Source organism: Balaenoptera ricei, chromosome 10 (genome assembly GCF_028023285.1).
Source record: "Balaenoptera ricei isolate mBalRic1 chromosome 10, mBalRic1.hap2, whole genome shotgun sequence".
In the NCBI taxonomy this organism is placed as follows: Eukaryota; Metazoa; Chordata; class Mammalia; order Artiodactyla; family Balaenopteridae; genus Balaenoptera; species Balaenoptera ricei.
In genome coordinates this window covers 59,446,370-59,471,288 of record NC_082648.1, presented here as the reverse complement: position 1 = coordinate 59,471,288, position 24,919 = coordinate 59,446,370, and the positions used below count along the sequence as shown (strand labels likewise).

General features: G+C 38.7%; 1 protein-coding gene across 2 annotated transcripts in view; it reads left to right on the top strand.

Annotated features, from left to right (window-relative positions):
- PTPRB (protein tyrosine phosphatase receptor type B) overlaps positions 1-24,919 on the top strand; it is a 114,293-nt gene that overhangs the window by 43,976 nt on the left and 45,398 nt on the right. For both annotated transcript variants that reach the window (XM_059936496.1, XM_059936497.1), the window contains 8 exons: positions 511-774; positions 2,888-3,157; positions 4,168-4,428; positions 13,598-13,864; positions 17,607-17,870; positions 21,856-22,119; positions 22,652-22,915; positions 23,710-23,973. In XM_059936496.1, coding sequence (XP_059792479.1) covers positions 511-774; positions 2,888-3,157; positions 4,168-4,428; positions 13,598-13,864; positions 17,607-17,870; positions 21,856-22,119; positions 22,652-22,915; positions 23,710-23,973 — 2,118 coding nt within the window. The remainder of the gene's footprint in view (positions 1-510; positions 775-2,887; positions 3,158-4,167; positions 4,429-13,597; positions 13,865-17,606; positions 17,871-21,855; positions 22,120-22,651; positions 22,916-23,709; positions 23,974-24,919) is intronic.

Genomic DNA, 24,919 nt, shown 5'->3' with positions numbered 1-24,919 from the left:
TAAGCTTTAACTTTATCATGATTCAATATGAAAAAGAAAGTATTTTTAGCACAAAAAATTTTATGATGGCCAGTCAACCAATCTACTTATTATGTACTTGCTATTACTAAATACATAAAGACAGGAAGAAATCAGGCAGATGACATTCTTTGAGGATTCCACTTAAAGATTTTCAGAACTGGAAAAGACCATTTTAAGTTTTTTTGATCAAGCCATCATTAGGCAGTAAGGACCCCTAGGCTTAGTAAGATAGACAGAGCTGCCCAGGGTTGCCCAGCCAACCAATGGCCAAGTTTGAGGCAGAATCTAGGCTCCTGACTGCCATGTTTGTCCTCTCTCCACTAGCCAGACAACCTTTCTTTGGTTTTGCAGTATTATTTTTATCTTGTGAAGTTGTTTTCTTCAGAGCAGGGAGTGTGGCTTGTAGAGATTAAGACACAGGTCAAAATTTGGCCATAAGAGTGGTATGATATCCTGAGTTAAAGTCTCTTTCCCTTTCTTCCTAATTAGCCCCCATGGAAGTCTCAGATCTGAAGGTGACAAATGATGGCACTTTGACCTCTCTAAAAGTCAAGTGGCAAAGACCTTCTGGAAATGTGGATTTCTACAACATTACACTGTCTCACCAAGGGACCATCAAAGAATCCAGAATATTAGCACCCCAGATTACTGAAACTCAATTTAAAGACTTAGCCCCTGGACGACTTTATCAAGTCACCATCAGCTGTGTCTCTGGTGAATTGTCTGCTCATAAGATGGCAGTGGGCAGAACAGGTGAGTCTAAGGCTCCAGAAATTCCTTAGTTGCTCAAATCACCCTCTGATCCACCTTAGAACAGGATAAGTTAGAAGGAAAATCCCTTTCCCAACCTGGGAAGTATGGTCTACATGACTCAGGGTGTCTATGGGCCAGGCTCCTCTATACAGAGTCAACCCGGGGGTTAATTGCATTTGTCTGATTATTTAAGCAAATGTATTTAGATTGATTCCTGAATGATCTGTATTTCTGGCTCTGCCCTGTGCTATTTCAGGTCACACCACTTAAGTAGCACAAATGAATTAGCATTGATACTAATGAATAAAACATTTCTGATCAACTCTTATAATGAAGGCCAGTTAGCACTTACCCATGTTTCCCATAAATTATTTTATTTATGTCACCAAACATTTATCCAGTGCCTTCTTCCTGTAAATTACCATATTATGAGCTTTGAGAGTTATTAAGATGGCAGAGTTCAGCACACTACACCCTTCAGCCAAATATGGCCTGTGACCTGTTTTTGTATAGCCCCAAACTAAGGGTGGTTTTTACATTTTTAAAGAGATTTTTAAAAAAGAAAGAAAACGAAAGAAAAATGTGAGGCAGAGACCATATGTGGCCCAAGAAGCCTGAAATATTTACTTTGCTGACCCTCACTTTTAAGGAAGTTACATTTTAATCACACAAATGTAGAATACACACACACACACACAATAAAAATATTATATTTTAATAATGGTAATTATATTGATATTTCCATGGATCAGGCACTGACTAAACACTTTACACCATTATTTCATTCAGTTCTCACCAAAACCGCAAGAGAGGTCCTGATATTATCACCAGTTTATAGGTAATTCGAAGAGGTCAAATAACATGTCCATAGTCATCCAGCCAATAAGTGGTGGGGTTTAAGCCAGGCTGTCCGATTCCAGAGTCCATTGTCTGTGCTATTGGAGATCCCAAGTAAGAGCCATATATATGGTCAGAAAGAAAAGAGAAACAAACTCTCTTTCAGAAGATCAGTAAAGACTTCTGGGAGGAAATGGTCTTTAACTGGGACTTTAAAAATATGAAGCTCTTGGCGAGTTAAGAGGGAAAAGAGGGAAGGGCATTTGAGGTGGAAGGAATAACACAAGCAAAGGCACAGAGGTGAAGAGCCCAGGAGACTTACAGGTCTACAGAACGTGAAACTGGAAGCCAGCATTCAAGAGTGGGGAACGAGGGAGGGGGGCTGCAGGGAGTAGTCAGAGTGAAGACTGGCAGGATATGGGGTCTGATTTAGGAGGGCTACAAACACCACACCAAGGACTTGATGTTTTATTCTGTAGTTAATGGAGAAACCTTAAATGTTTTTGAGCAAAGAATAATAAGATCAGAGTTGTATTGCAAGAAGATTAATCTTTTCCGTTGGAAGAGAAGCATGTTTTGTGACCACAGCATCCAGGGTCTCTTCCAAAAGATGCCACATCCATCACTGTCACCATCATTATAAGCAACATCAGTATTGTCTCTAGGGCTGGTATGCAATCAGAAAAACACAGCGTTTGTATCACTAGGTTATTAACACTGTTACAGAAGATCACATTACTAATATATTACTAAAATGATTTTAACATGCGTTTCTCGAGTGTCCAATGGCTCCAGAATGCTCATTTGCAATTCACAAACATCAGGAGGGGATAGAAATGGGTTGTTGGTTTTTTTTTTTAATATCTTTATTGGAGTATAATTGCTTTACAATGGTGTGTTAGTTTCTACTGTATAACAAAGTGAATCAGCTATACATATACATATATCCCCATAGCTCCTCCCTCTTGCATCTCCCTCCCACCCTCCCTATCCCACCCCTCTAGATGGACACAAAGCACCGAGCTGATCTCCCTGTGCTATGCGGCTGCTTCCCACTAGCCATCTATTTCACATTTGGTAGTGTATATATGTCCATGCCACTCTCTCACTCCGTCCCAGCTTACCCTTCCCCCTTCCCGCATCCTCAAGCCCATTCTATAGAAATGTTTTGAATTGCAGCTATTAGGTCTCTTATCTACTGTTGCCCATGAAAAGTGAATGAGCATCCTTACTTTTGGATTTTAGTATCTCCTTTTGACATCATTTCACTGTTTAGTTCCAGAGAAAGTTGGGGACCTGGAGGCAAACAGCAATGGTTCTACAAGGTCCCTGGTAGTGAGCTGGTCGCCCCCTGCTGGAGACTGGGAGCAGTATCGTATCGTGCTCTTGAATGATTCTTTGGTGCTGCTCAACATCACCGTGGGAAAGGAGGAAACACACTATGTCATAGGTGATGTGGGGCTCATACCAGGAAGACAGTATGAGGTCGAAGTCACTGTTGAGAGCGGCAATCTGAAGAATTCTAAGCGTTGCCATGGCAGGACAGGTAAGCGAATATCAAGGTGTTAATGACTGCTGGAACCTTAATTTGGTCCTTCTTCCAAGTAACCCAGGTAACCATCAATGTCATACCCCAGGGTTCCCTGTATTTGAGACATTATAGACTGACAAACTGAAATAGGTTGGTAATGTTTAATTTTGTCAAATTAGAGTATTAGAAATCACTTCCACTAGTAGGTTCATTGTTTTTTTAAAAGAAAGACCTTTCTAACACCAAAAGAACAGGAAGGAAACAATCTGAGAGAATCCTCCCCACAAAGTAGATAGTTGATAACCTTTTGCTGGTGATCAGTGTTAGAGAATCACTGCCCTGACCCACTGTTGACTAATGGGGGATTTTCAGGTACCAAGGAAGAGTTGTTAAAGTGGAGAGGGATATATTCAGATTTTAGGGCAGAGGAGAGTGAGGCTACTGAGACATGGGTTTTGGTATTCTTGCTGTCACCATTATACTGTAATTCCTTGGGCAAGTCACAACCTCTCTGAGTCCATTTCCTCAACTTTCAAATAAGAGAGTTGACCTGCTAAACTCAACATTTCTATGAAAATCCCTGTGACATGGAATGCTCCATACTTGGAGTGAAATTCAAATATATTCTTTTAGTCTTGCCTGATAATAAGGAAATAACTACACTGACGCAGTGTTCTTAGAAGAATGTCAAAGAAATGGACCAAGACAACGTCTTTAGCTTGCCCACTGTGTCTTCCAGTTATCTCTTCATTTTCCAAATATTAATATCTGCTGGAGGATGATCAAAAATAAATGACCCAGTAAAGTATTTCCCAAGAGTATTCTTTTGAGTCCTTATTTCTGGTTATGTTACACGAACAAAGTTTTTTTGTGATTAGCTTTTTTTTTTCTAAATGCTCATAAGCATTCAGAAAAGAAATGCTCAACTGGAACACTCCTGTGGATGGAAGAGAACAGATCTCTAAAGAATACTGGAGTGTATCCAAGTTAATCAATGACCCGAATGTCCATTGCTTTTTCCCCAGTGCCCCTGGCTGTCCTTCAGCTTCGTGTCAAACACGCCAATGAAACCTCACTGGGTGTCATGTGGCAGACCCCTGCAGCAGAATGGGAGAAATACATCATTTCACTAATCGACAGAGACCTCTTACTCATCCACAAGTTGCTCCCCAAAGATGCCAAAGAATTCACTTTTACTGACCTGGTGCCTGGACGAAAATACATAGCTACAGTCAGCAGTATTAGTGGAGACCTGAAAAATTCATCTTCAACAAAAGGAAGAACAGGTAACATTTTTTATAAATTTTAGGCTTTAAAAGTATCCTGTCTGCTGAATTGTCTAACATTCAACTTATAAATGTTTATTAAAAGCTTGTTGTTCTGTACTGGGCATTGTATACTTTTTTTTTTTTTTTCATGTTTTCCATGTATTTGCTCTCTGGGCTATAGTCTGGATAATTTCCTCAGCTCTTAGTTTTAGTTCATTAGTTCTATCTAATCTATCTTTCTTTAGTTCTATCTAATCTATTTTAAAATCCACCCACTGAGTTTTAAAATTTAATTGTTATGTTCTTCACTGTTAAACATTTTCTTTGGTTCTCTTCCAAATATGTTTAGTATTCTGTTGCTCTTTCCATTCTCCTCCTTTATCTCTATAAGCAAATTAATGATTTTTATTTTCATTCTATGTCTGATCAGTATAATATCTGCAATATTCAGGAGTTCAGTGCTGTTGTTTACTGAGTTTTCTGCTTTTTGCTCATGGTGCTTACTTCCTTAAATGTTTGTGATGTTTTATTCTAAACTCATATACCTTGGGATTTTATTCTGTGGGAATTCTTTGGGGCCTTTTTTGAAGGTGGGTTTCAGAAAGAATTTTCTTTTCACTTGATTCTTTCAGGTGCACAGGATTGCTGTCAACCCAGACCTATTTTAATCTAAATTGTCAACTTGAGGTTTTTTGATCACCCAGGGTTTTATGAATTTGGGTTGCAAACTCACTGAAGCTGTCTTGACATTATGAATTCTCAGTGGAAATTTCTTCTTCTCCACCTAGTATTAAGGAGGCTGCAGTATATGGGGAATAGAGAGGAAGTATTTATTTCACTTATGCTTAGAATGTAAAGTTTCAGGATCCAATATTATGCAGAGTCACTTATGAGGTTCCTCACCCTGGGAAAGTCCTATTCATAGCTCTTGCAAAGCTATAAAATCAAAGCTTAAATTTATGTTTGAAAGATGCCCTCATGGTGACAGTCTGCTTCAGTGATCCAGTTACCTCTCTGTCACTTTCTTATAGGTCTCTGAGAATTCCTTACATTCTTGACAACTCATTCATGCATTTACATTTTTATGTTTTATCCAACATGTGCAGTTGCGTGTATTGGGGGGACTTTCATGGTTTGTGCCAGCAATGAAAGTCCAAGGCATTGTTTTAGACTTAAGATCATTTTCACTAGTCCCACCACTCATATTGCTGTGTCATATGCTAAGTGAATGTTTAACTTTGTAAGAAACTACCAAGCTGTTTTCCAAAGTGGTTGTAAAATTTTACATTCCCACCAACAATGTATGATATTTCCAGTTCCTCCGTATTCTCAGCAACACTTGGTATTTTCAGTTTGTTTGGTTTTTTAAATTTTAGCCATTCTAATAAATGTGGAGAGGTATCTCATGTGATTTTAATTTGCCTTTTCTTAATGACTAATGGTTTCAAGCATTTTTTTCATATGCTTATTTACCATCCACTTATCTTTTTGTGGAAGAAGATATTTTCAAATGTTTTGCGCATTTTTTAATAGGGTTCTTTGTTTCTTATCATTGAGTTTTGAGAATTCTTTATTCCAGAATAAGTCCTTGTCAAAAATGTGTGTTGAAACGTTTTCTCTCAGTCTATGACGTGTCTTTTTATTTTATTGAAGTATAGTTGATTTACAATATTATATTAGTTTCAGGTGTACAGCATTGTGATTCAGTATTTCTATGGAATATACTCCATTAAAAGTTATTATAAGATAATGGTTATAATTCCCTGTGCTATACAATATATCCTTGTTGCTTACCTATTTTATACATAGTAGTTTGTATCTCTTAATCCCATACCCCTAATTTGCCCCTCCCCCTTTCCTCATCCCTTTGGTAACCACTAGTTTGTCCTCTATATCTGTGAATCTGTTTCTGTTTTGCACACACACTCATTTGTATTATTTTTTAGATTCCACATATAAGTGATATCATACAGTATTTGTCTTTCTCTGTCTGACTTATTTCACTAAGCATAATATTCTCTAGGTACATCCACATTGCTGCAAATGGCAGAATTTCATTTTTTAACATGGCTGAGTAATATTCCATTGTGTATATATACCACATTTTCTTTTTTTTTTATTGTTTTTTAACAATGGCATGGACGTGGACTGCATTCATAAGTATTTTCAAAGGTAAATTGTCTTTTATTTTTTAAATAAATTTATTTATTTTACTTATTTATTTTTGGCTGCTTTGGGCCTTCATTGCTGCATGTGGGCTTTCTCTAGTTGCGGCGAGTGGGGGCTACTCTTCGTTGCACTGCATGTGCTTCTCATTGTGGTGGCTTCTCTTGTTGCGGAGCACGGGCTCTACTCATGCAGGCTTCAGTAGCTGTGGTGCACGGGCTCAGTAGTTGTGGCTCGTGGGCTCTAGAGTGCAGGCTCAGTAGTTGTGGTGCACCGGCTTAGTTGCCCTGTGGCATGTGGGATCTTCCCCGACCAGGGATCGAACCTGTGTCCCCTGCACTGGCAGGCGGATTCTTAACCATTGCACCACCAGGAAAGTCCCTATACCACATTTTCTTTATCCATTCGTCTGTTGATGGGCACTTGGGTTGCTTCCATATCTTGGCTATTGTAAATAGTGCTGCTATGAATACTGGGGTGCATGTATCTTTTCAAATTAGTGTTTTCCTTTTTTCCAGTATATACCCAGGAGTGGAATTACTGGATCATATGGGAGTTCTATTTTTAGCTTTTTGAGGAACCTCCATACTGTTTTCCATAGTGGCTGCACCAATTCACATTCCCACCAACAGTGCATGAGGGTTCCCTTTTCTTCCCATCCTCCCGATATTTGTTATTTGTAGACTTTTTGATGATAGCCATTCTGACAGCTGTGAGGTGATAGCTCATTGTGGTTTTGATTTGCATTTCTCTAATAATTAACAATGTTGAGAATCTTTTCATGTGCCTGTTAGCCCCCTGTATGTCTTCTTTGGAAAAAATTCAGGTATTCTGCCCATTTTTTGATTGGGTTGTTTGTTTTTTTATACTGAGTTATACGAGCTGTTTATATATTTTGGGTATTAACCCCTTGTCAGTCATATCGTTTGCAAATATCTTTTCCCATTCTATAGGTTTGTCTTTTTGTCAATGATTTCCCTTGCTGTGCAAAAGCTTTTAAGTTTAATTAGGTCTCATTTGTTTATTTTTGCTTTTATTTCTTTTGCATTAGGAGACAAATCCAAAAATATATTGCTACGATTTATGTCAAAGAGTGTTCTGCCTATGTTCTCTTCTAGGAGTTTTATGATTTCCAGTCCTACATTTGGGTCTTTAATCAATTTTGAGTTTATTTTTGTATATGGTGTGAGGAAATGTTCTAATCTCATTGTTGTACACGTAGCTGTCCAGTTTTCCCAGCACCACTTGCTGAAAAGACTGTCTTTTCTCCAATGTGTATTCTTGCCTCCTTTGCCATAGATTAAATAACCATAGGTGTGTGGGTTTATTTCCGGGCTCTCTCTCCTGTTCCATTGATGTATGTGTCTGTTTTTGTGTCAGTATCATACTGTTTTGATAACTGTAGCTTTGTAGTATAATCTGAAGTCTGGGCATATGATAGTTCCAGCTTTGTTCTTTTTTCTCAAGATTACTTTAACAATTCACAGTCTTTTGTGATTCCATGTGAATTTTAGGATTATTTGTTCTAGTTCTGTGAAAAACGACATGGGTATTTTGATAGGGATTGCATTAAATCTATAGATTACTTTGGGTAGTATGACCATTTTAACAATAGTAATTCTTCCAATTCAAGAGCACGGAATGTCTTTCCATTTCTTTGTATCGTCTTCAGTTTACTTCATCAATGTTTTTATAGTTTTCAGAGTTTATACTTCACCTCCTTGGTTAAGTTTATTCCTAGATATTTTATCCTTTTTGATTTATGGTTATCATGGGATTCACATATGCTGACCTACAATTATGTCTACTTGTTTTAAACTGATAGTCATTTAAGTTCAAACACATTCTAAAAGACCTACATTTTTTACTCTCCTCCCCCACATTTTGTGTTTTGATGCCATATTTTACATCTTCCACTTATCCCTTAACTGTATAGTGTTATTATAGTTGTTTTTACAATTTTTTATCTTTTAATGTATGTACTGGCTTATTTAAGTAGTTGATCCTCCATCCTTATTATATATTTACCTTTCCTAGTGAGATTTTCCCTTTTGTTTAGATTCTTACTTCTTTTCTATTTAGAGAAGACCCTTCAACATTTCTTTTAGGGTAGATTTAGTATTGATGAACTCTGAGTTTTTACTTGTCTGAGAAGTTCTTTATCTCTACTTCTATTCTAAATGATAATCTTGCTGGGTGGAGTATCCTAGGTTGCAGGTTTTTCCCTTTCAGCACTTGAATATATCATGCCACTCCCTTCTGGCCTGGAATATTTCTGCAGAGAAATCAGCTGATAGCCTTATGGGGATTCCCCTGTATATGAGTCTTTGTTTTTCTCTTGTTGCCTTTAGAATTCTCTCTTTAGCTTTTGCCATTTTAATTATGATATGTGGTGTGGCTCTACTTGGGTTCTTCTTCTTTGGGACCCCCTGCACTTCCTGAACCGGGATATCCGTTTCCTTCTTCAAGTTTGGGAATTTTTCAGCCATAATTTCATCAAATACATTTTCAGTCCTCTTCTCTCTCTCTTCTCCTCTGGGATCCCTATAATGCAAATGTTGGCACACTTAATGTTATCCCAGAGATCTCTTAAATTGCTTTCACTTTTTAAAATTTGTTTTTCTTTTTGCGGTTCTGATTGGGTGATTTACATTATTCTATCTTCCAGATCACCTATGTACCACTTAGTCTGCTCTTCATCCCTTCTAGGACTTTTTTTTAGTTCAGCTATTGAGTTATTCATTTCTGATTGGATCTTTTTTATATCTTCTGGTTCCTTGTTAAAATGTTCACTGTTTAGATAAATTCTTTTCCCTAATTCAGTTAACATTTTTATTACCAATGTTTTTAATTCTTTACCTGGTAAATTGTTTATTTCTGTTTCATTATTTATTGTTTTAGGGAGTTTTGTTTGCTCTTTCAATTGAGAGTAGTTCCTCTGCTTTTTCATTTTGCTTAACTTTCTCTGCCTCTATGAATTTAGATGAAACAGTTACCTATTGTGGTCTTAAAGGGGTGTTCTTATGTGGGAGCATCCCTATCCAGGTTGTGTTCGCCCAGTGTCTTTGGTGCAAGAGCTGGATTTGACATGAATGCAAGTTACATCTTTATGCAGGGTGTTGTTTTAGGGTGATAGATGGCAGCTGTCACCTTGGTAGAGGTTGGGCTGGAGGTGGAGGGGCTAGAGCTGGTGCCAGGTGTGAGGTGGGACTTCCTCTCTGTTCAGTGGCCATCATTGCCCTGTCAGGGGTGGGGTCTGATCCCAAGTTGCTGGGCAGAAACCCTGAGGATCATGCTCGAGCTGACTTTGTTCACTTAAGTGTGTGTTTTTCCCTCTCCCAGCACCAGGGTCTTTACCCCAGAGGAGGGGAGTGCTGAAGCAAGTGGGGCCTGTGTGCAGACAGAGTTCCAATGCGCTGCCCGTGTAGGTGTCTATGGCTCCACTCAGATGCAGCCTCTGGTGCAGGTTCCCTTTCTCTCCCAGCTGATCACTACTGCCTGCATCCGCTGCCCCCACCCTGTTGCGGAAATGCTCCACAGGGCAGGTGGGACCCATGTGAGCTCTACATGTATCCGGAGGTTAGCTGTGGTGGAGTGGCCACCCCGTCAGAGATCTGGGCAGTCTGAGGCACTGCTTGAGTAAGCACCAAGGATAGACGTGCTGCCCCACCCAGCCTCCACCCCAGGGTGGAGCTGCTCCGGGTCACCTCTGGGTCCCACAGTTAAGTTTCTTCCCCAGCCGTGGCTGCCCCAGATCCAGTGCCACATTGTGGCATGAAGTGAGTGGGGTCGGAATGTTTGCTTGGCTTGGGCTGGTACGTGTGCCAGGCGGTCATGGGAAACTTGGCAGCCACTAGAGCAGACCTTTCTCTGCTCTGCCTTGGGGGTTAGCCAGCATGTGTGTGCCCCTCATGAATGGAGTCCAGACTTCCTCAGGTCTTCTCTTTGTCCCAGAAGTTCTCCAACCAGCTAAGAGGGCTTGTCTCCTCATGTAGGACACCAGGACTGAGATGCCCAAACTTGGTTTAACTTGCTCACTCCCCAGGTTGAGTGTCCACCAATGTCATCTCCCTTGTCCTCTGAGTCCCCTCTGAGGGGCACAGGTCCTGAACCAATCACTTCTGTTCCCTTCCTACCCTATTACGTGTATATCTTTCTTACAGTCTTGGTTGTACAAGAGTCTTTTTGCCAGTTTCCAATTAGTTTTCAGTGATAATTACTCCACATGTAGATGTATTTTTGATGACAGGGAGGTGAGCATCCTGTCCTCTTACTCCACCATCTTGATCTCCTCCCCTGGTTTGTCTTTTCATTAATTTATTAGTATATCTTGCAGAACATAAGTTTTTAATTTTGATGTCAATTTACCAGTTTTTTTCTTTCATGAATCATGCTTTTGGTGTCATACCTAAGAAACCTTTGTCTAACACAAGGTCACCAAAATTTTCTCCTAGAAGCTTCATAGTTTTAGGTTGTAAATTTAGGTGTATAATCAATTTTGAGTTAATTTTTTGTATATGTGTGAGATATGGGGCAAAGTTTATTTCTTTGCTTATGCACACCTAATAATTCCAGTCCTATTTGTTGAAAAGACTCTCCTTTCTCCACTGAATTGCCCTTGCATCTCTATAAAAAAAAATCAGTTGACTATATATATGTGTTTGGTCTATTTCGGGACCTTCAAGTCTGTTCCATCAGTCTATGTGTCTACTTTTTTGCCAGTATCACACTGTCTTCATTACTGTAGCTTTCTAGAAGTTTTGAAATCAGATGATGTTAGTCCTCCAACTTTATTCTTCTTTTTCAAAACTGTTTTGGCATATTAATTCCTTTGCTTTCCATATGAAAGTTGGAATTGGAATTGAATCTTTTGATCCATGTACAGTAATGTATTTTAATAAGTATGTTTGTACCTAAATCCAAAAGTCAGTGATTTCTGAGAAGGGTTGTGCAAGGTTCCAATCCCTTTGATTATCATAATTCTGGGAAGAGGCACAAAGAAGATGTATGTTGATCAAGTGCCAACTTCAAGACCTGTGTAAAAGATTTGTCAATGGACAGGTTAAAAATCACAGTAGTTGTTAATTAGGTAAAGGGCACAGGCTCACAGGTGAGACAAATCAGGTTTTGGACGCCAGAATGACAATTTGTTAGCACTGTTGTATAGGCTAAGTTACTTACATTATGATCCTTGGTTTCCTCCTCTGTAAAGGGAATTTAAAAAATCACCTCTATAGAGTTTTGAATGAGTATCCAATGATATAACATCTATAAAGCATAGAGTCCATAACTGGCACATAACAGGCAATCAGTTGTTATCATTATCATTATCATTATTATTATTATATACTACTATAACATATAGTATTGTAGCATTTTCATGTATGATAAGAGTAGTCCTCTTGAGAATGTGCCAATAAAGAATTACCAGTTTCCTAGACTACAATCTAATCATCAGGTTAAAGGGATTTCCCAATACCACCCCATAACAACCATCAGCTCCAGTAGATCATGTGGCTTTGAGTTCTCATGGGGTAGGGACAGATAAAATAACATTAAGTAAGCAACCTTCAATATACAGATTGCCAACAAACACATGAGAGAATGCTCAACATCATTAATCATTAGAGAAATGCAAATCAAAACTACAATGAGATATCATCTCACACCAGTCAGAATGGCCATCATCAAAAAATCTAGAAACAATAAATGCTGGAGAGGGTGTGGAGAAAAGGGAACCCTCTTGCACTGTTGGTGGGAATGTAAATTGATACAGCCACTATGGAGAACAGTATGGAGGTTCCTTAAAAAACTACAAGTAGAACTACCATACGACCCAGCAATCCCACTACTGGGCATATACCCTGAGAAAACCGTAATTCAAAAAGAGTCATGTACCAAAATGTTCATTGCAGCACTATTTACAATAGCCAGGACATGGAAGCAACCTAAGTGTCCATCAACAGATGAATGGATAAAGAAGATGTGGCACATATATACAATGGAATATTACTCAGCCATAAAAAGAAACGAAATTGAGTTATTTGTAGTGAGGTGGATGGACCTCGAGTCTGTCATACAGAGTGAAGTAAGTCAGAAAGAGAAAAACAAATACAGTATACTAACACATATATATGGAATCTAAGAAAAAAAAAAAAAGGTCATGAAGAACCTAGGGGTAAGACAGGAATAAAGACACAGACCTACTAGAGCATGGACTTGAGGATATGGGGAGGGGGAAGGGTAAGCTGTGACAAAGTGAGAGAGTGGCATGGACATATATACACTACCAAACGTAAAATAGATAGCTAGTGGGAAGCAGCTGCATAGCACAGGGAGATCAGCTCGGTGGTTTGTGACCACCTAGAGGGGTGGGATAGGGAGAGTGGGAGGGAGGGAGATGCAAGAGGGAAGAGATATGGAACATATGTATAGGTATAACTGATTCACTTTGTTATAAAGCAGAAACTAACACACCATTGTAAAGCAATTATACTCCAATAAAGATGTTTAAAAAAAAAAAAAAGTAAACAATCTTCAAAAATATCAACCTTTTATGTATCTGCCAATCCCATACTCCTAATTTATCCCTCCCTCTCCTTCCCCTTTGGTAACCATAAGTTTGCTTTCTGTGTCTGTGGGTCTGTTTCTGTTGGTAAATAAGTTCATTTATATTATTTTTAGAATTCACATGTAAGTGATATCATATAATAAAAAAAAATAGCAGCCTTTTATTATTTAAAATTTAAAAATCAAGACTACCTAATAGGCATGCATCATCTTATCCTTGGATCTGAAATAATTTTGATTTCCCATATAAGCAGCTTTTTCAGAGAGGTAGAGTCTCTGTAGAGGAATAGTTCTCCATATTTCACTTGAAATAAAGCTGAGTGTCTATATCAAAAAATATATATATATTTTTTAGCATTTTCAAGACTCCATTTTTTTACTCATTTTTGTTACACTTCCTTAGGGTGACGAAGTGTCATCTGTTTTTTCTTCCCTGTCTATTCTGTTTTAGTGCCTGCCCAAGTGACCGGCTTGCATGTGGCCAACCAAGGCACAACAAACAGTCTATTCACTAACTGGACCCAAGCACTGGGAGACATAGACTTCTACCAAGTCTTACTGATCCATGAAAACGTGGTCATCAAAAATGAAAGTGTCTCCAGTGACACCAGCAGATACAGCTTCCACTCTCTCAAATCGGGCAGCCTCTACTCCATGGTGGTAACCACAGTAAGCGGAGGAATCTCTTCCCGACAAGTGGTGATGGAGGGAAGGACAGGTAAGAAGAGTGTCTGTGACCTATGGCGATCTGAGCACGTGGAACCTCCAGGGTATATCCTAGGCGTTTTAAAACATCCTAAAGACAGACCCAACTCTGATCTTCCTAAAAGCCAAGTTTCAATGCTATCCAGACGGTACATGTTGATCTCCCAGGAAGGGAAATTGGATGATGGGTGAGAGTAGGAGAGAATGAATTCTAAATTTTCTAAAATCTCCAATACATGTGTCAGAACTCCTAGAAAACCCTTTGCGATGACATGATAGTCATCTGCTACCTAAGCTTATTCCTTCATCTAGCCGATTTTCTTTGAAATATTTATGTCCAATTAAGGTAAACAAGTCATGAACTTTTTAAAAAAAGTATCTTCCATTCTCTTTCAATTCTTGGTTTCAAGACACAGAAAAAAAAATGATCTCCAACTTCTATGGTCAAAAGTTAAGCTAATAAAATAACCCAATCCCATATATTTTCACAAGCAACATTAAACAGTGCTTAATACTGTACGCCACCTAAACAATGTTCCTTGACCTTAAAGAGCTCATAGTCAAATAGGGCAGAGAGCTAAGTAATCAAATAAGTGTCATATGGTCATATGTGTCAGGCAGAGGTGCAGCACCAAAGAAGGGAATATAATTTTCTACACAACACAAAGAAAGAACATAAACAAACAATATAAAATGTATATTCCAGTTTCTTAGAAAGATATACAATTAAATAAATCCAATAGAAGCTTTAATAATTATTAGTGAATTCAGGTCAGTGACTTTGCCGGTTTAATTTCATATGATTATGTTAAGTTGGATGTCAGTCTCCTCCCTCTATATTTCCAATGCTCAGATTCTGAGTATCAGCGTCAGGTATCCATAGATATATCCTTTTCTAAAATCATGAATCTCACCTGCTTAATGAACCCAAGGACCATTAACTTCATTAACTCTCCCAAAAGAGCAACTAAGTCATTGAAAAGATATTTCATAGTCTAGGTAGAAATTCACTGATGTCTGCCCATTTCTGTCATTCTGTGGTAACTGATACTGTTGCCTGTGTTCTTCCTGATACCTTCCTTCTTCTCTTTTAATGGTTCTTGGCACCATCCATCAATGTAGCATAACTGGGGGTGAGGGACTGAAAAGCTTAGTTGGGGAATCAAGAGGCCTAGATTCTGGTCCTAGCTCTGCCATTCACTTATCTATCTAAGCCTTCATTTTCTCTTCCATCCCCAGTAAGTTACCCCAACACTGGGTATCAGAGTGGGGAAGGAGAAATAACAAGTTGAGGAGAGGAGTTGAAAAGGATCTTGCATCCATTTCCCAGTGAGTTGCAGTTGTATTAGTCAGATTAGGCTGACTTATTTCCTGCTTATACAACTGTACAATGTGGGTGTTCCTGACTGGACAACTCTATTGGTTGGTTCTTCTCTAAGCAGTAATTAAGGGACCCAGGCTCCTGCCATCTGTGGTTCTTCCTTCCTCATGAGAAATACATGATGCAGCCTCTTGCAGCCCTCAGAGGTCTCTCCATTTCTTCAGAGAATGGAGGTTATGGGGAGGAGGAAGACTACTAAAGCTGGAAGTAAACACATCACTTCCACCCACATTCCATTAACGGGAACACGGTTGTATGACTACATCTAACTGCAGGGGCGGCTGGGAAATACAGTCTAGCTGTGGTTCCAAGAGGAAAAGGAAATGGTTTTGTGAGCAAGTAGTCAGATGCTGCCACACAGGTCAATTGCCATCTTAAAATACCACAAGGGCTGTCCAGCGTAAGGTGCTATACTAAAATAGTTTGATATCTGAGATCACTTGATAAGTGGGACTTGTAATTATTTTTATACCTATATTTTAATGGCAACAGAGGTATCAATATTTGACCATTATATAACAGAAGTATGCAAAAAAGAGACAAGAAATTCTTTGAAGAATGATAATAAAGTCCTAAGGAGAGGACAAGATATGAATAAATATAAACATCAGTTATTTTATTCAAACACATTGAGTGCAGACATTATCATGAGAAAAGAGAAAAATGGGATATTACTATAGAAACACAATAACTAGAGATTTTGAAAGGTGCCTCAATTAGTAAATTCTGCACGTGGTAGATTGTAAAAAAATTCAATGGGTAAAACCTAGATAATCATTACCATCTACTCAAATTACTGAAGTATTAGTCAAGGTTGAAATAATTCACTTATATTTCCACAGAGTTGAAACATATATATAAACCCTCCCAGCTTAGATAAGGTGGCAAAATATTTAAAATTGAAGATATCAGATGTGCTTAACAAGTCTAATTCTAACCTGAGAAAATGCTCATTCTAAAGAAAAATAAATAAATATTATATCTGTTTTTTTAAACATGAATTTATATTTTGGTAAAACTTTTAATAATTATATCTTTTCTAATAAAATGTTAATAGTTGCAAATATTCCCAGCAGTTTTGAAAAACAAGCATAGTTATTCTGAGAGCAACCAAGGGATATACAGATGGTTAGATGGATGAAAGAAGGACAGGAAAAAAAAAAAAGAAAGGAAGACATCAATACATAAATAGTATGGCTAAAATTTCAATGTTATATCTGGGAAATGTCCATATGCATGGAACAGCATTAGCAGAATTATTTAGTAGAGTGCTGTTTATAATTTTGGTGATGGATAAGTGCTTGTAAATGCAAAGAAGACTTTGGGGATAAAGTCAGAGCATATTAGACGAGAAGGATTCTCAGAGGTCATCTAGCCAAATCCCGTCCATTATATGTGATGTACGGATATTGACAATTATATGAAAATATATAGCTGAAGTCAGTCAACCAATGATGAAAACAGAAATGCAGTTCATATATACTATATATTTTATTCTTATATTCACTACTGACAGTACTATTTGTCATGCATTTATTTCTAATAGATGGAACTATTATTCAATACCATGATCATTAATTTGCAGACTGTACTTCTAGCCAGGGAACTCCTTAAAGTCATCCACATCTTTTCCATTTTTGCATACTTGGAAAATAGTTGGTTCTCAGTAAATGCTTGTGACGCTAAAACCCCAACTGAGAGAAGCATATAATTAGGGTGGACATCAGAAAGGCCATTATTGCCACAGCATGTCTTTCTGCCCTCAAGTCCGGTCTCCAGACTTAACTGCTTCCAGGATAGGCGTTTAGGTTTATTTCTCACCACTAGAGGGCAGGAAATGCTTTGCGAAGGGAAATACAACCCTTTCACCTGTGTAAATGATTAGACTCCCCAGGAATAAATAAATTAATCACAAGAAGGTCGAAGCTATCCCAATGTCTAAGACTTTTAGAAAAGCTATTGCACTCTTCACATTTCCCCTCAAAAACCTTTCTTTATTGATGGGTTTGGTTCAAGCTCTTTCATTTAGATAGTCAATGTCTGTTCCCTTTCCTACATAGGGGACTTCCTGACACATTCACATAAAAAAACCTCCACTTAAAATACTTTACAAACAACCACACCATAAAAATGCAGTAGCAGCATCCTTGTATTTATGAGGCATCCAAAAGACTTCCTTGGATTTTTATCTTGGTTAATCTTATGATGTAAGAACTCTCAGCTTCCAGAAGCTACAGTGAAATTGTCACCCTTCCTTGACCTCATAGGTAATCAGATCTCCTGAGTCCACAGTCTTTTTGCCCACCGCAATAGATGACTCAGACTTTTGACTGTGCCTTTCTTTTTAAATTTTCTCCCCCCTGTTAAACCCCAGTCCCTTCCAGTGTGAGTGGAGTAAGGGTGAACAACTCTGGCCGCAATGACTACCTCAGCATATCCTGGCTGCCGGCTTCTGGAGACGTGGATAACTACGTGGTGACACTCTCCCACGATGGCAGAGTTGTTCAGTCCCTCGTGATTGCCAAGTCTGTCAGCGAATGTTCCTTCAGCTCCCTCACCCCCGGCCGCCTCTACAATGTGACCATAACTACGAGGAGTGGCAAGTATGAAAATCATTCCTTCGGCCAAGAGCGGACAGGTGAGGATCTCAGGAGGTACAGGCTCTATAAGAACCAGCCGGCTATGTGGTTCAGGGCATCACAGATCTGCAACAATTCTGTAATGACGGGATTAAAGACCGTTGAGATCACAACATTATTACGGAGTCTTCATATTTTCACCCAAGAAGTTCCTTATGTGAGCAGATGTTACCTTTAAAGTAAGATGAACACCATTTTCATGGCTAGAATTCATAGTATATTCAAATATAGAAACAGGTATTTCTGTTTAGGGTTGCTAGACCCTGGCTCTATGGATGTTCACTAATTTAATCCTTATAAAGTCCTTATTGAGGTAGTTGTTGTTATTATTCCCATTTTACAGACTCTGATAAGGTGCTGAACCAAGGTTCAGGGTAACTTGTCCAACTGTTTAACTTGTTAAACAGCCAGTGCACTTCAGATCCTGGATTTAAACCCAGTTCTGAATGACTCCAGAGCCTACAAAGTTCTCTGTCCTGGAATCCTTCCTGAAATGTCTGTTGGTCAAGACCACTGTTCATCCTTTTTCACACTAGGTGAAAATGTGAACCTTTATAATTCTGGGACTAAGAGCAAAATCTTAGCAAAGGCTTTGAAGGCCTGGTCTTCGATGTGCTGGAAAGAACTAAGTTTAGACAACTACCATTTTGCCAAAATACTTATGCTTCCTGGGGTTTACATCCGAGATTTCTGCTTAAGGTGAGATTAATATTTTATCAAATCTTTCCTGCTGAGCTATGATTTGATATTTGCATTTTAAAATGTCAGTTTTTCCATGAGAATCTGGGACAACTGACATCATCCAATGCCCCAGCACAGGGTTTGGAGCCTAGTAGGCTCCAGAGTCATTCATTGAGTAATGAATGTTTGGTAAATGAATAATCAGAAATCACCTAGATCAGGGGTTTTCACCCAGTGCTTCGCGGGTAGACTTTAGGAAAGTAGTAACCCCCAAATTGTCCGTGAACTTGTTGGGGATAGGGCAGGTATGTGCATTTCTTTGGAAAGAGAGTGAATGGCTTTTATCAGATTCTCATAGTTTCTGTGACCTCAGAAAGTTAAGAACCACTGATTTACATGGTTACAGCATGCTAGCATTGAAAATGTCCTTAGAATGATCTAATTCCATCTCATTTGAGATAAAGTCCCAGAGAGACACTGTGGCTTCTCCAAGGTCACACGGCTGAGCAGTAGCCAAGCCCTACTGCGCTCCAGGGCTGTTTCCACTACGTCATGCTCTCCCTGAAAGAACTAGTCAGGGATATAAAGAGATAGTCCCTACCCTCAAATTATTATGTATGCCAATAAGCACAATACTGACTGAGATCTGATTTCTATTTACAAAGCAGCCTTATGTCAGTGTCTTCTGTTGATTAATTTGGAGCCTAAAAATTGCCAGAACTTAAAGGATATCTCATCCAACCACTAGCCCCTTGCTTCCCCTTGGTGTCAATTCATGAATGTTTCCTATTCACATGACCTTCATATTGCAAGGCCTTGTGCTAGGATTGATTTTAAATGCAAGAAAAGTGATCCTTTATTCAAAGCACCCTTTTGATGCTTTACCAACATGAACTTGGACTTGGCACGTGACTAATCAAGGCAAACCACTGCCCCTGACAAGTCAGTTTAACTGGAGAGTCGTGTCTGAGTTGTTGCCTTGTTGATTTTGGCTGATTGTCTCAATGCCTTCTACATTTCGGGGGAAAGTGTCAATATTTCTAATTCTGTATCACACCATCTCACCATACAGCAAGGCAAGTCCCACAAATTACCCCCAGTTCCACCTGGAGAGCCCCTTACTGACTTAGCATGGTATTCAGCCTGGTTTTTCTTCCTGCTTTGTCTTCAGTAAATTGCCTGGATCATTGACCTTTCTTAGCCCATACTTACAGTATCACTTCAGAATTTCTTCTGTACAAGTCTGTGATGACTAAATTCTAGCAACACTCTGATTGGTTCCAGATAAATATCTTGAAAAAGAGCACACCTGCCCTTGCTCCATATCTGTGGTGAGATATATTCCAATACAAAAACCAGCACACATAAGCCAACAAAGGATAGTAATGCAACTTGTAGGTGTTAAGAAGCTTCATGAAAAATGTAGCTTAGATACCAAAATATTGAAATTTCTGGGTCATTTCATGCTTTGGAAGAAAGTGGAAGAGAAAACTTGGACATAGGCGTGGCATGTGGTCAGAGCAGAAATCCCTTAACATAAACCAAACACAGACAGAGGCCACACGACCCAGAGAACATGCTAATATTAAGATAGAAATTTAGGGCCCTGGATCTGATTGAGTTCATACTTCTTTTTTTTTTTTTTTTTAATTTATTTATTTATTTATTTTTGGCTGTGTTGGGTCTTCGTTTCTGTGCAAGGGCTTTCTCCAGTTGTGGCGAGCAGGGGCCACTCTTCATCGCGGTGCGCGGGCTTCTCACTATCGTGGCCTCTCTTGTGGCGGAGCACAGGCTCCAGACGTGCAGGCTCAGTAGTTGTGGCTCACAGGCCTAGCCGCTCCGCAGCATGTGGGATCTTCCCAGACCAGGGCTCGAACCCGTGTCCCCTGCATTGGCAGGCGGATTCCTAACCACTGCGCCACCAGGGAAGCCCCATACTTCTTTTCAGTGCTCCTTCTCATTAATATTTATAAAATCCAGTTATAGCCAAATAGTAATGAATCTAGGGCCTACTTTTGAATTAAAATACAGCCCCAAATGAAAAAATAGAATATCCTTAATATCATGCTCAAAATACAGAATTGCCTTATTTTACAGTGTTCCTGTTAACAAGCACTGATTGACTGATTGATCAATTGAGAAAAAACCCATGGGTATACAGATTTGTTTGTTTGTTTGTTTATATGTTTATGGGGAATGTCAGGTGCAGAAAGTTGGATTAATCATAATTCTTGGTTCAGGATCCTGTGCATCAGTTGCCACTTTGCCACTGCTATTTGGTTTTATGGCATTTAATTAAATTTAGACATTTAGTTAATAATTTTTAGTAATTTAATATGTACTTGAGAAACCACTACCCAAAATAAAAGCTAGGGACTTGATAATAATCTATATCAGATCATATATTTCACACCTCACTGGTCCACCCCGAAGTAACTATCATCTTGACTCTTATTTTTCTCTCTTGCCTTCCATCCTGCAGTTTTATTATTTATGTAATCCTAAAATTATATTTTTAAAATTTTTAGTTGTTTTAATACAAAAAAGGTATTTTTTATGCAGTATGTAATCTTTGGGGACTAAGATTTTTCACTTAGTATTATCTTGATAAGATTCATCCATATTTTGTGTTTTGATATTAAGGGCGAAATCCATATTTTTGTGTTTTGAGTTAAGAAAAGTTGTGACTGCTGTATAGTATTTCACTGTGTTTATATACCATTTCATTCATCCAATCTCCTGTAGATGTCATCCTCTCTCACACTTGGTTTTATCAAGTTTTTAAATTTTGCCAACCAAATGGATATAAAATGGTATTGTGCCATGGCCCTGACTTGCATTTCCTTGATCACCAATGATGTTGAACATCATTTCACATATTAATTACCATATGTGTTTCCTCATCTTCCGTTTTTCTTTTGGATTGTTTATACTCTTCTTGGTAACTTATTCTCATATCTTGAGTCACCAAGGTATGCTGGAATTATTAATATCATTGCCATCATTCATATTAATCATCAGTTATTATGTTTAATGCTCCATTTTGTATATGACACTTTGTGTAGGCTAACAACAGGATTAGAATTAATTCATCAGGTCTGTAAAAAGATCCATTTAATCAGTCCAAACAGTGTAACAATCTTTCCCCTCCAGAAATTTGTGATCTGAAGGTCTAAGATTTTTCTTTTAAATGCACACAGTAAAAATCTACTCACTTTCCTTTATCGTCCTGTGTTGTCATCTGTGATCAATTGCTCCCTCAGAACCATTAAATCTCTAGCTGTTTTCTGTTCTCTTTTGCAGTGCCTGACAAGGTCCAGGGAGTCAGTATCAGCAACTCAGCCAGGAGCGACTATTTAAAGGTATCCTGGGTACATGCCACTGGAGACTTCGATCACTATGAAGTCACCATTAAAAACAAAAACAACTTCATTCAAACGAAAAGCATTCCCAAGTCTGAAAACGAGTGCATATTTGTTAAGCTAGTTCCTGGACGGTTGTACAGCGTCACTGTTACTACAAAAAGTGGACAATATGAAGCCAGCGAACAAGGGAATGGAAGAACAAGTAAGTGGAAAGATTGCACAATTTGGTAGTTGGTTGGGACTTGAAGGTCATCGAGGAAATAACTTATCTGAACCTTGAATTTTCTCTACTTACTGATCAGTAAATTAAATTCCCAGTTAGTCTCAGTTGGAGCTAACATCATTCAGCCAAGCCATGGCCTATAATTACAGAATATTTATTGGCAGATAAAAGCAAGCATAGTGGGGGAGCAGGAACACCAAATTTCTCATTTTTCTTCCCTGTCCTCCTGCATTGTGGCATTTAAAGTTCTAGATGTCTTGTTTTATCCTATGATTGAGATCAAAACTCATTTTATAATTATATTCTACCAATACTTAGCATATAAGATTTATGCCAGGAAAAAAATTACAATTTTAATAGTTGCTTCCAATTTTTCTTGTTTAATTATGCATGAAGTAGCTGAAGTGGTTTATTTGGGAAAGGGAGATGTTTGCCAGTTCTGTGAATGTGATTCATAAATTATTGTGTAGTAAACTCTGATCAGTCACTTTTCTGAAATGTCTTCTCATAGTCCCAGAGGCTGTTAAGGATCTCACATTGCAGAACAGGAGCACTGAGGGCCTTCAGGTGACATGGACACGAGCTGATGGGGACGTCGACCAGTATGAGATCCAACTGCTCTTCAACGATATGAAAGTATTTCCTCCTTTTCACCTTGTCAATACCGCAACTGAGTATCGATTCACCTCCCTCACACCAGGGCGCCAGTATAAAATTCTTGTCTTGACGATCAGTGGAGATGTACAGCAGTCAGCCTTCATTGAGGGCTTCACAGGTAATTGGAAATCTGCCTCTAGAACCTGACTAGATAGTGTGGTGTATTTAACCTGTTGGGTAGCCAGGCGTTTTGGTTGAGGATTTAAAGGGCTACGGGGTTGGGAGGTGGCAAGAAGGGAGAAGGTTATCTTGATAGTGACAATAATGTTGTCCAAGCTGGTTTAACAAAACTAAAGTATGATGTAGGGGGAGAAAAAAAAAGCTTTCTGAAAAATAGCATTGAATTTATATGAATAGCTGTTGCCTGTGAGGCATACAGATTAAGTATAAATAACCTGATTGGTTGGCTGGATATTCCTTCTTTGGAACTCTATTAGGAGTGTTGCTATAATAGTTAACATTTATTAAGAGTTTACTGTGAACTAGACACACAGCAAAGTACTTTATATGTACATTTTGTTCAGTCCTAACAATTTCGTGGGCTGGTCGCTATTATTATCATTGCTGTTTTTCGGATAAGGAAACTGAAACTTACAGGGGTGAAGCAGTTTGCCTATAGTCCCACAACTAGTAAATGAGAAAACCAAGACTTGGACCAAGTCAATCTAATTAGCGCCCACTATATGACTGGCATTCTTCATTTCCACTCACTGGCCTTGATGTCCCTCTAAACTTCCCCCATCAACTTCAGCTCAAGCAGAAACGTCAGAGAAAAAAGGTAGATTGATACCAATTTTTTTCATATGTATTTTTTCAGTAGATGCCAAAAGGTAGGAAGCACGAAACTTTTAGTTGAAAATTTCCACAGTTCATTCTCTAAGTGATGGTTTTTTAATTTATTTTCTTTTTTAGTTCCTAGTGTTGTCAAAAATATTCACATTTCTCCCAACGGGGCGACAGATAGCCTGACAGTGAACTGGACTCCAGGTGGGGGGGACGTGGATTCCTACACGGTGTCAGCATTCAGGCAGAATCAAAAGGTTGAGTCTCAGACCATCCCCAAGCTTGTCTCTGAGCACACGTTCCACAGGCTGGAGGCCGGGGAGCAGTACCGGATCGTGATCGCCTCTGTCAGCGGGTCCCAGAAGAACCAGGTAGATGCGCTCGGGCGGACAGGTAAGTGTCTCCCTGGAGAAGGGCCAAATAGTTCTCCATAATGGGACAATGGATGGGCTTGGCCACTCACAAATGGAAAATATCCAAATTCAAAACCACTAAGTTCGTACAATTCAATGTGGTTTCAAGAGCCTTTCTCATATTTTTTTTTCTTTGCATTTTTGTTTCTGAATAGAGCGATTCAAAAACAAATGAAAGGTAATTAGAAACCAAATCATGTGAATAGATTTTTATACTTGCTAAGGGATATAATAGCTGATTCTCTAACTCTGCGTGTTTCAATTTTACCCCTTTCTCAAAATTCTTTAAAGAAAAACACACCTATGCCATCTACTTCATTTGTGATGAATTAATAATGTATCTGTTTATTTATATTAATATCACTACTCACATAGTACTTTCAAAATAAAAATAAGCTATCAGCACCACTATAAATGCCAGGCATTTAAAATGATCTTTAGCCATACTACAAGGTAGAGATCATTATCTTCAATTTATAGATGAGGAAAGTAAGGCTTAGAAAGTTTATAAAACATTATCAAGGACACATGTAATAAGACCTAGAGCTATAATTCTAATCTAGGTCTATCTGGCTCCAAGCGTCATGCTCTCTCTCCTGTGATACAATATGTACTAGATGTCTTCCATTCTCATGACCACTTATTTAGTTGTGGGGCATGGGCCTCTGTACTGTGCCCTTCTCTGTCTCTATTTCATATACGTATATCTCCAACTATATGTCAAGCACTACGTTAGAAAATGGGAATTCAGCAGCAAGATAGAGCCCCTGACCAAAGAAGCTTACAATATAGTGAAGGAGTCAGGTAAAAGGCAACTAAAGTATAGCACGATAAGTGCTAAAATAAAAGTAATGACAGGATACTATAGGAGCAAACAAAAAGAGTCAGGGAAGTCTTCCAGGAGGAGGTAACATTTAAAAAGACAC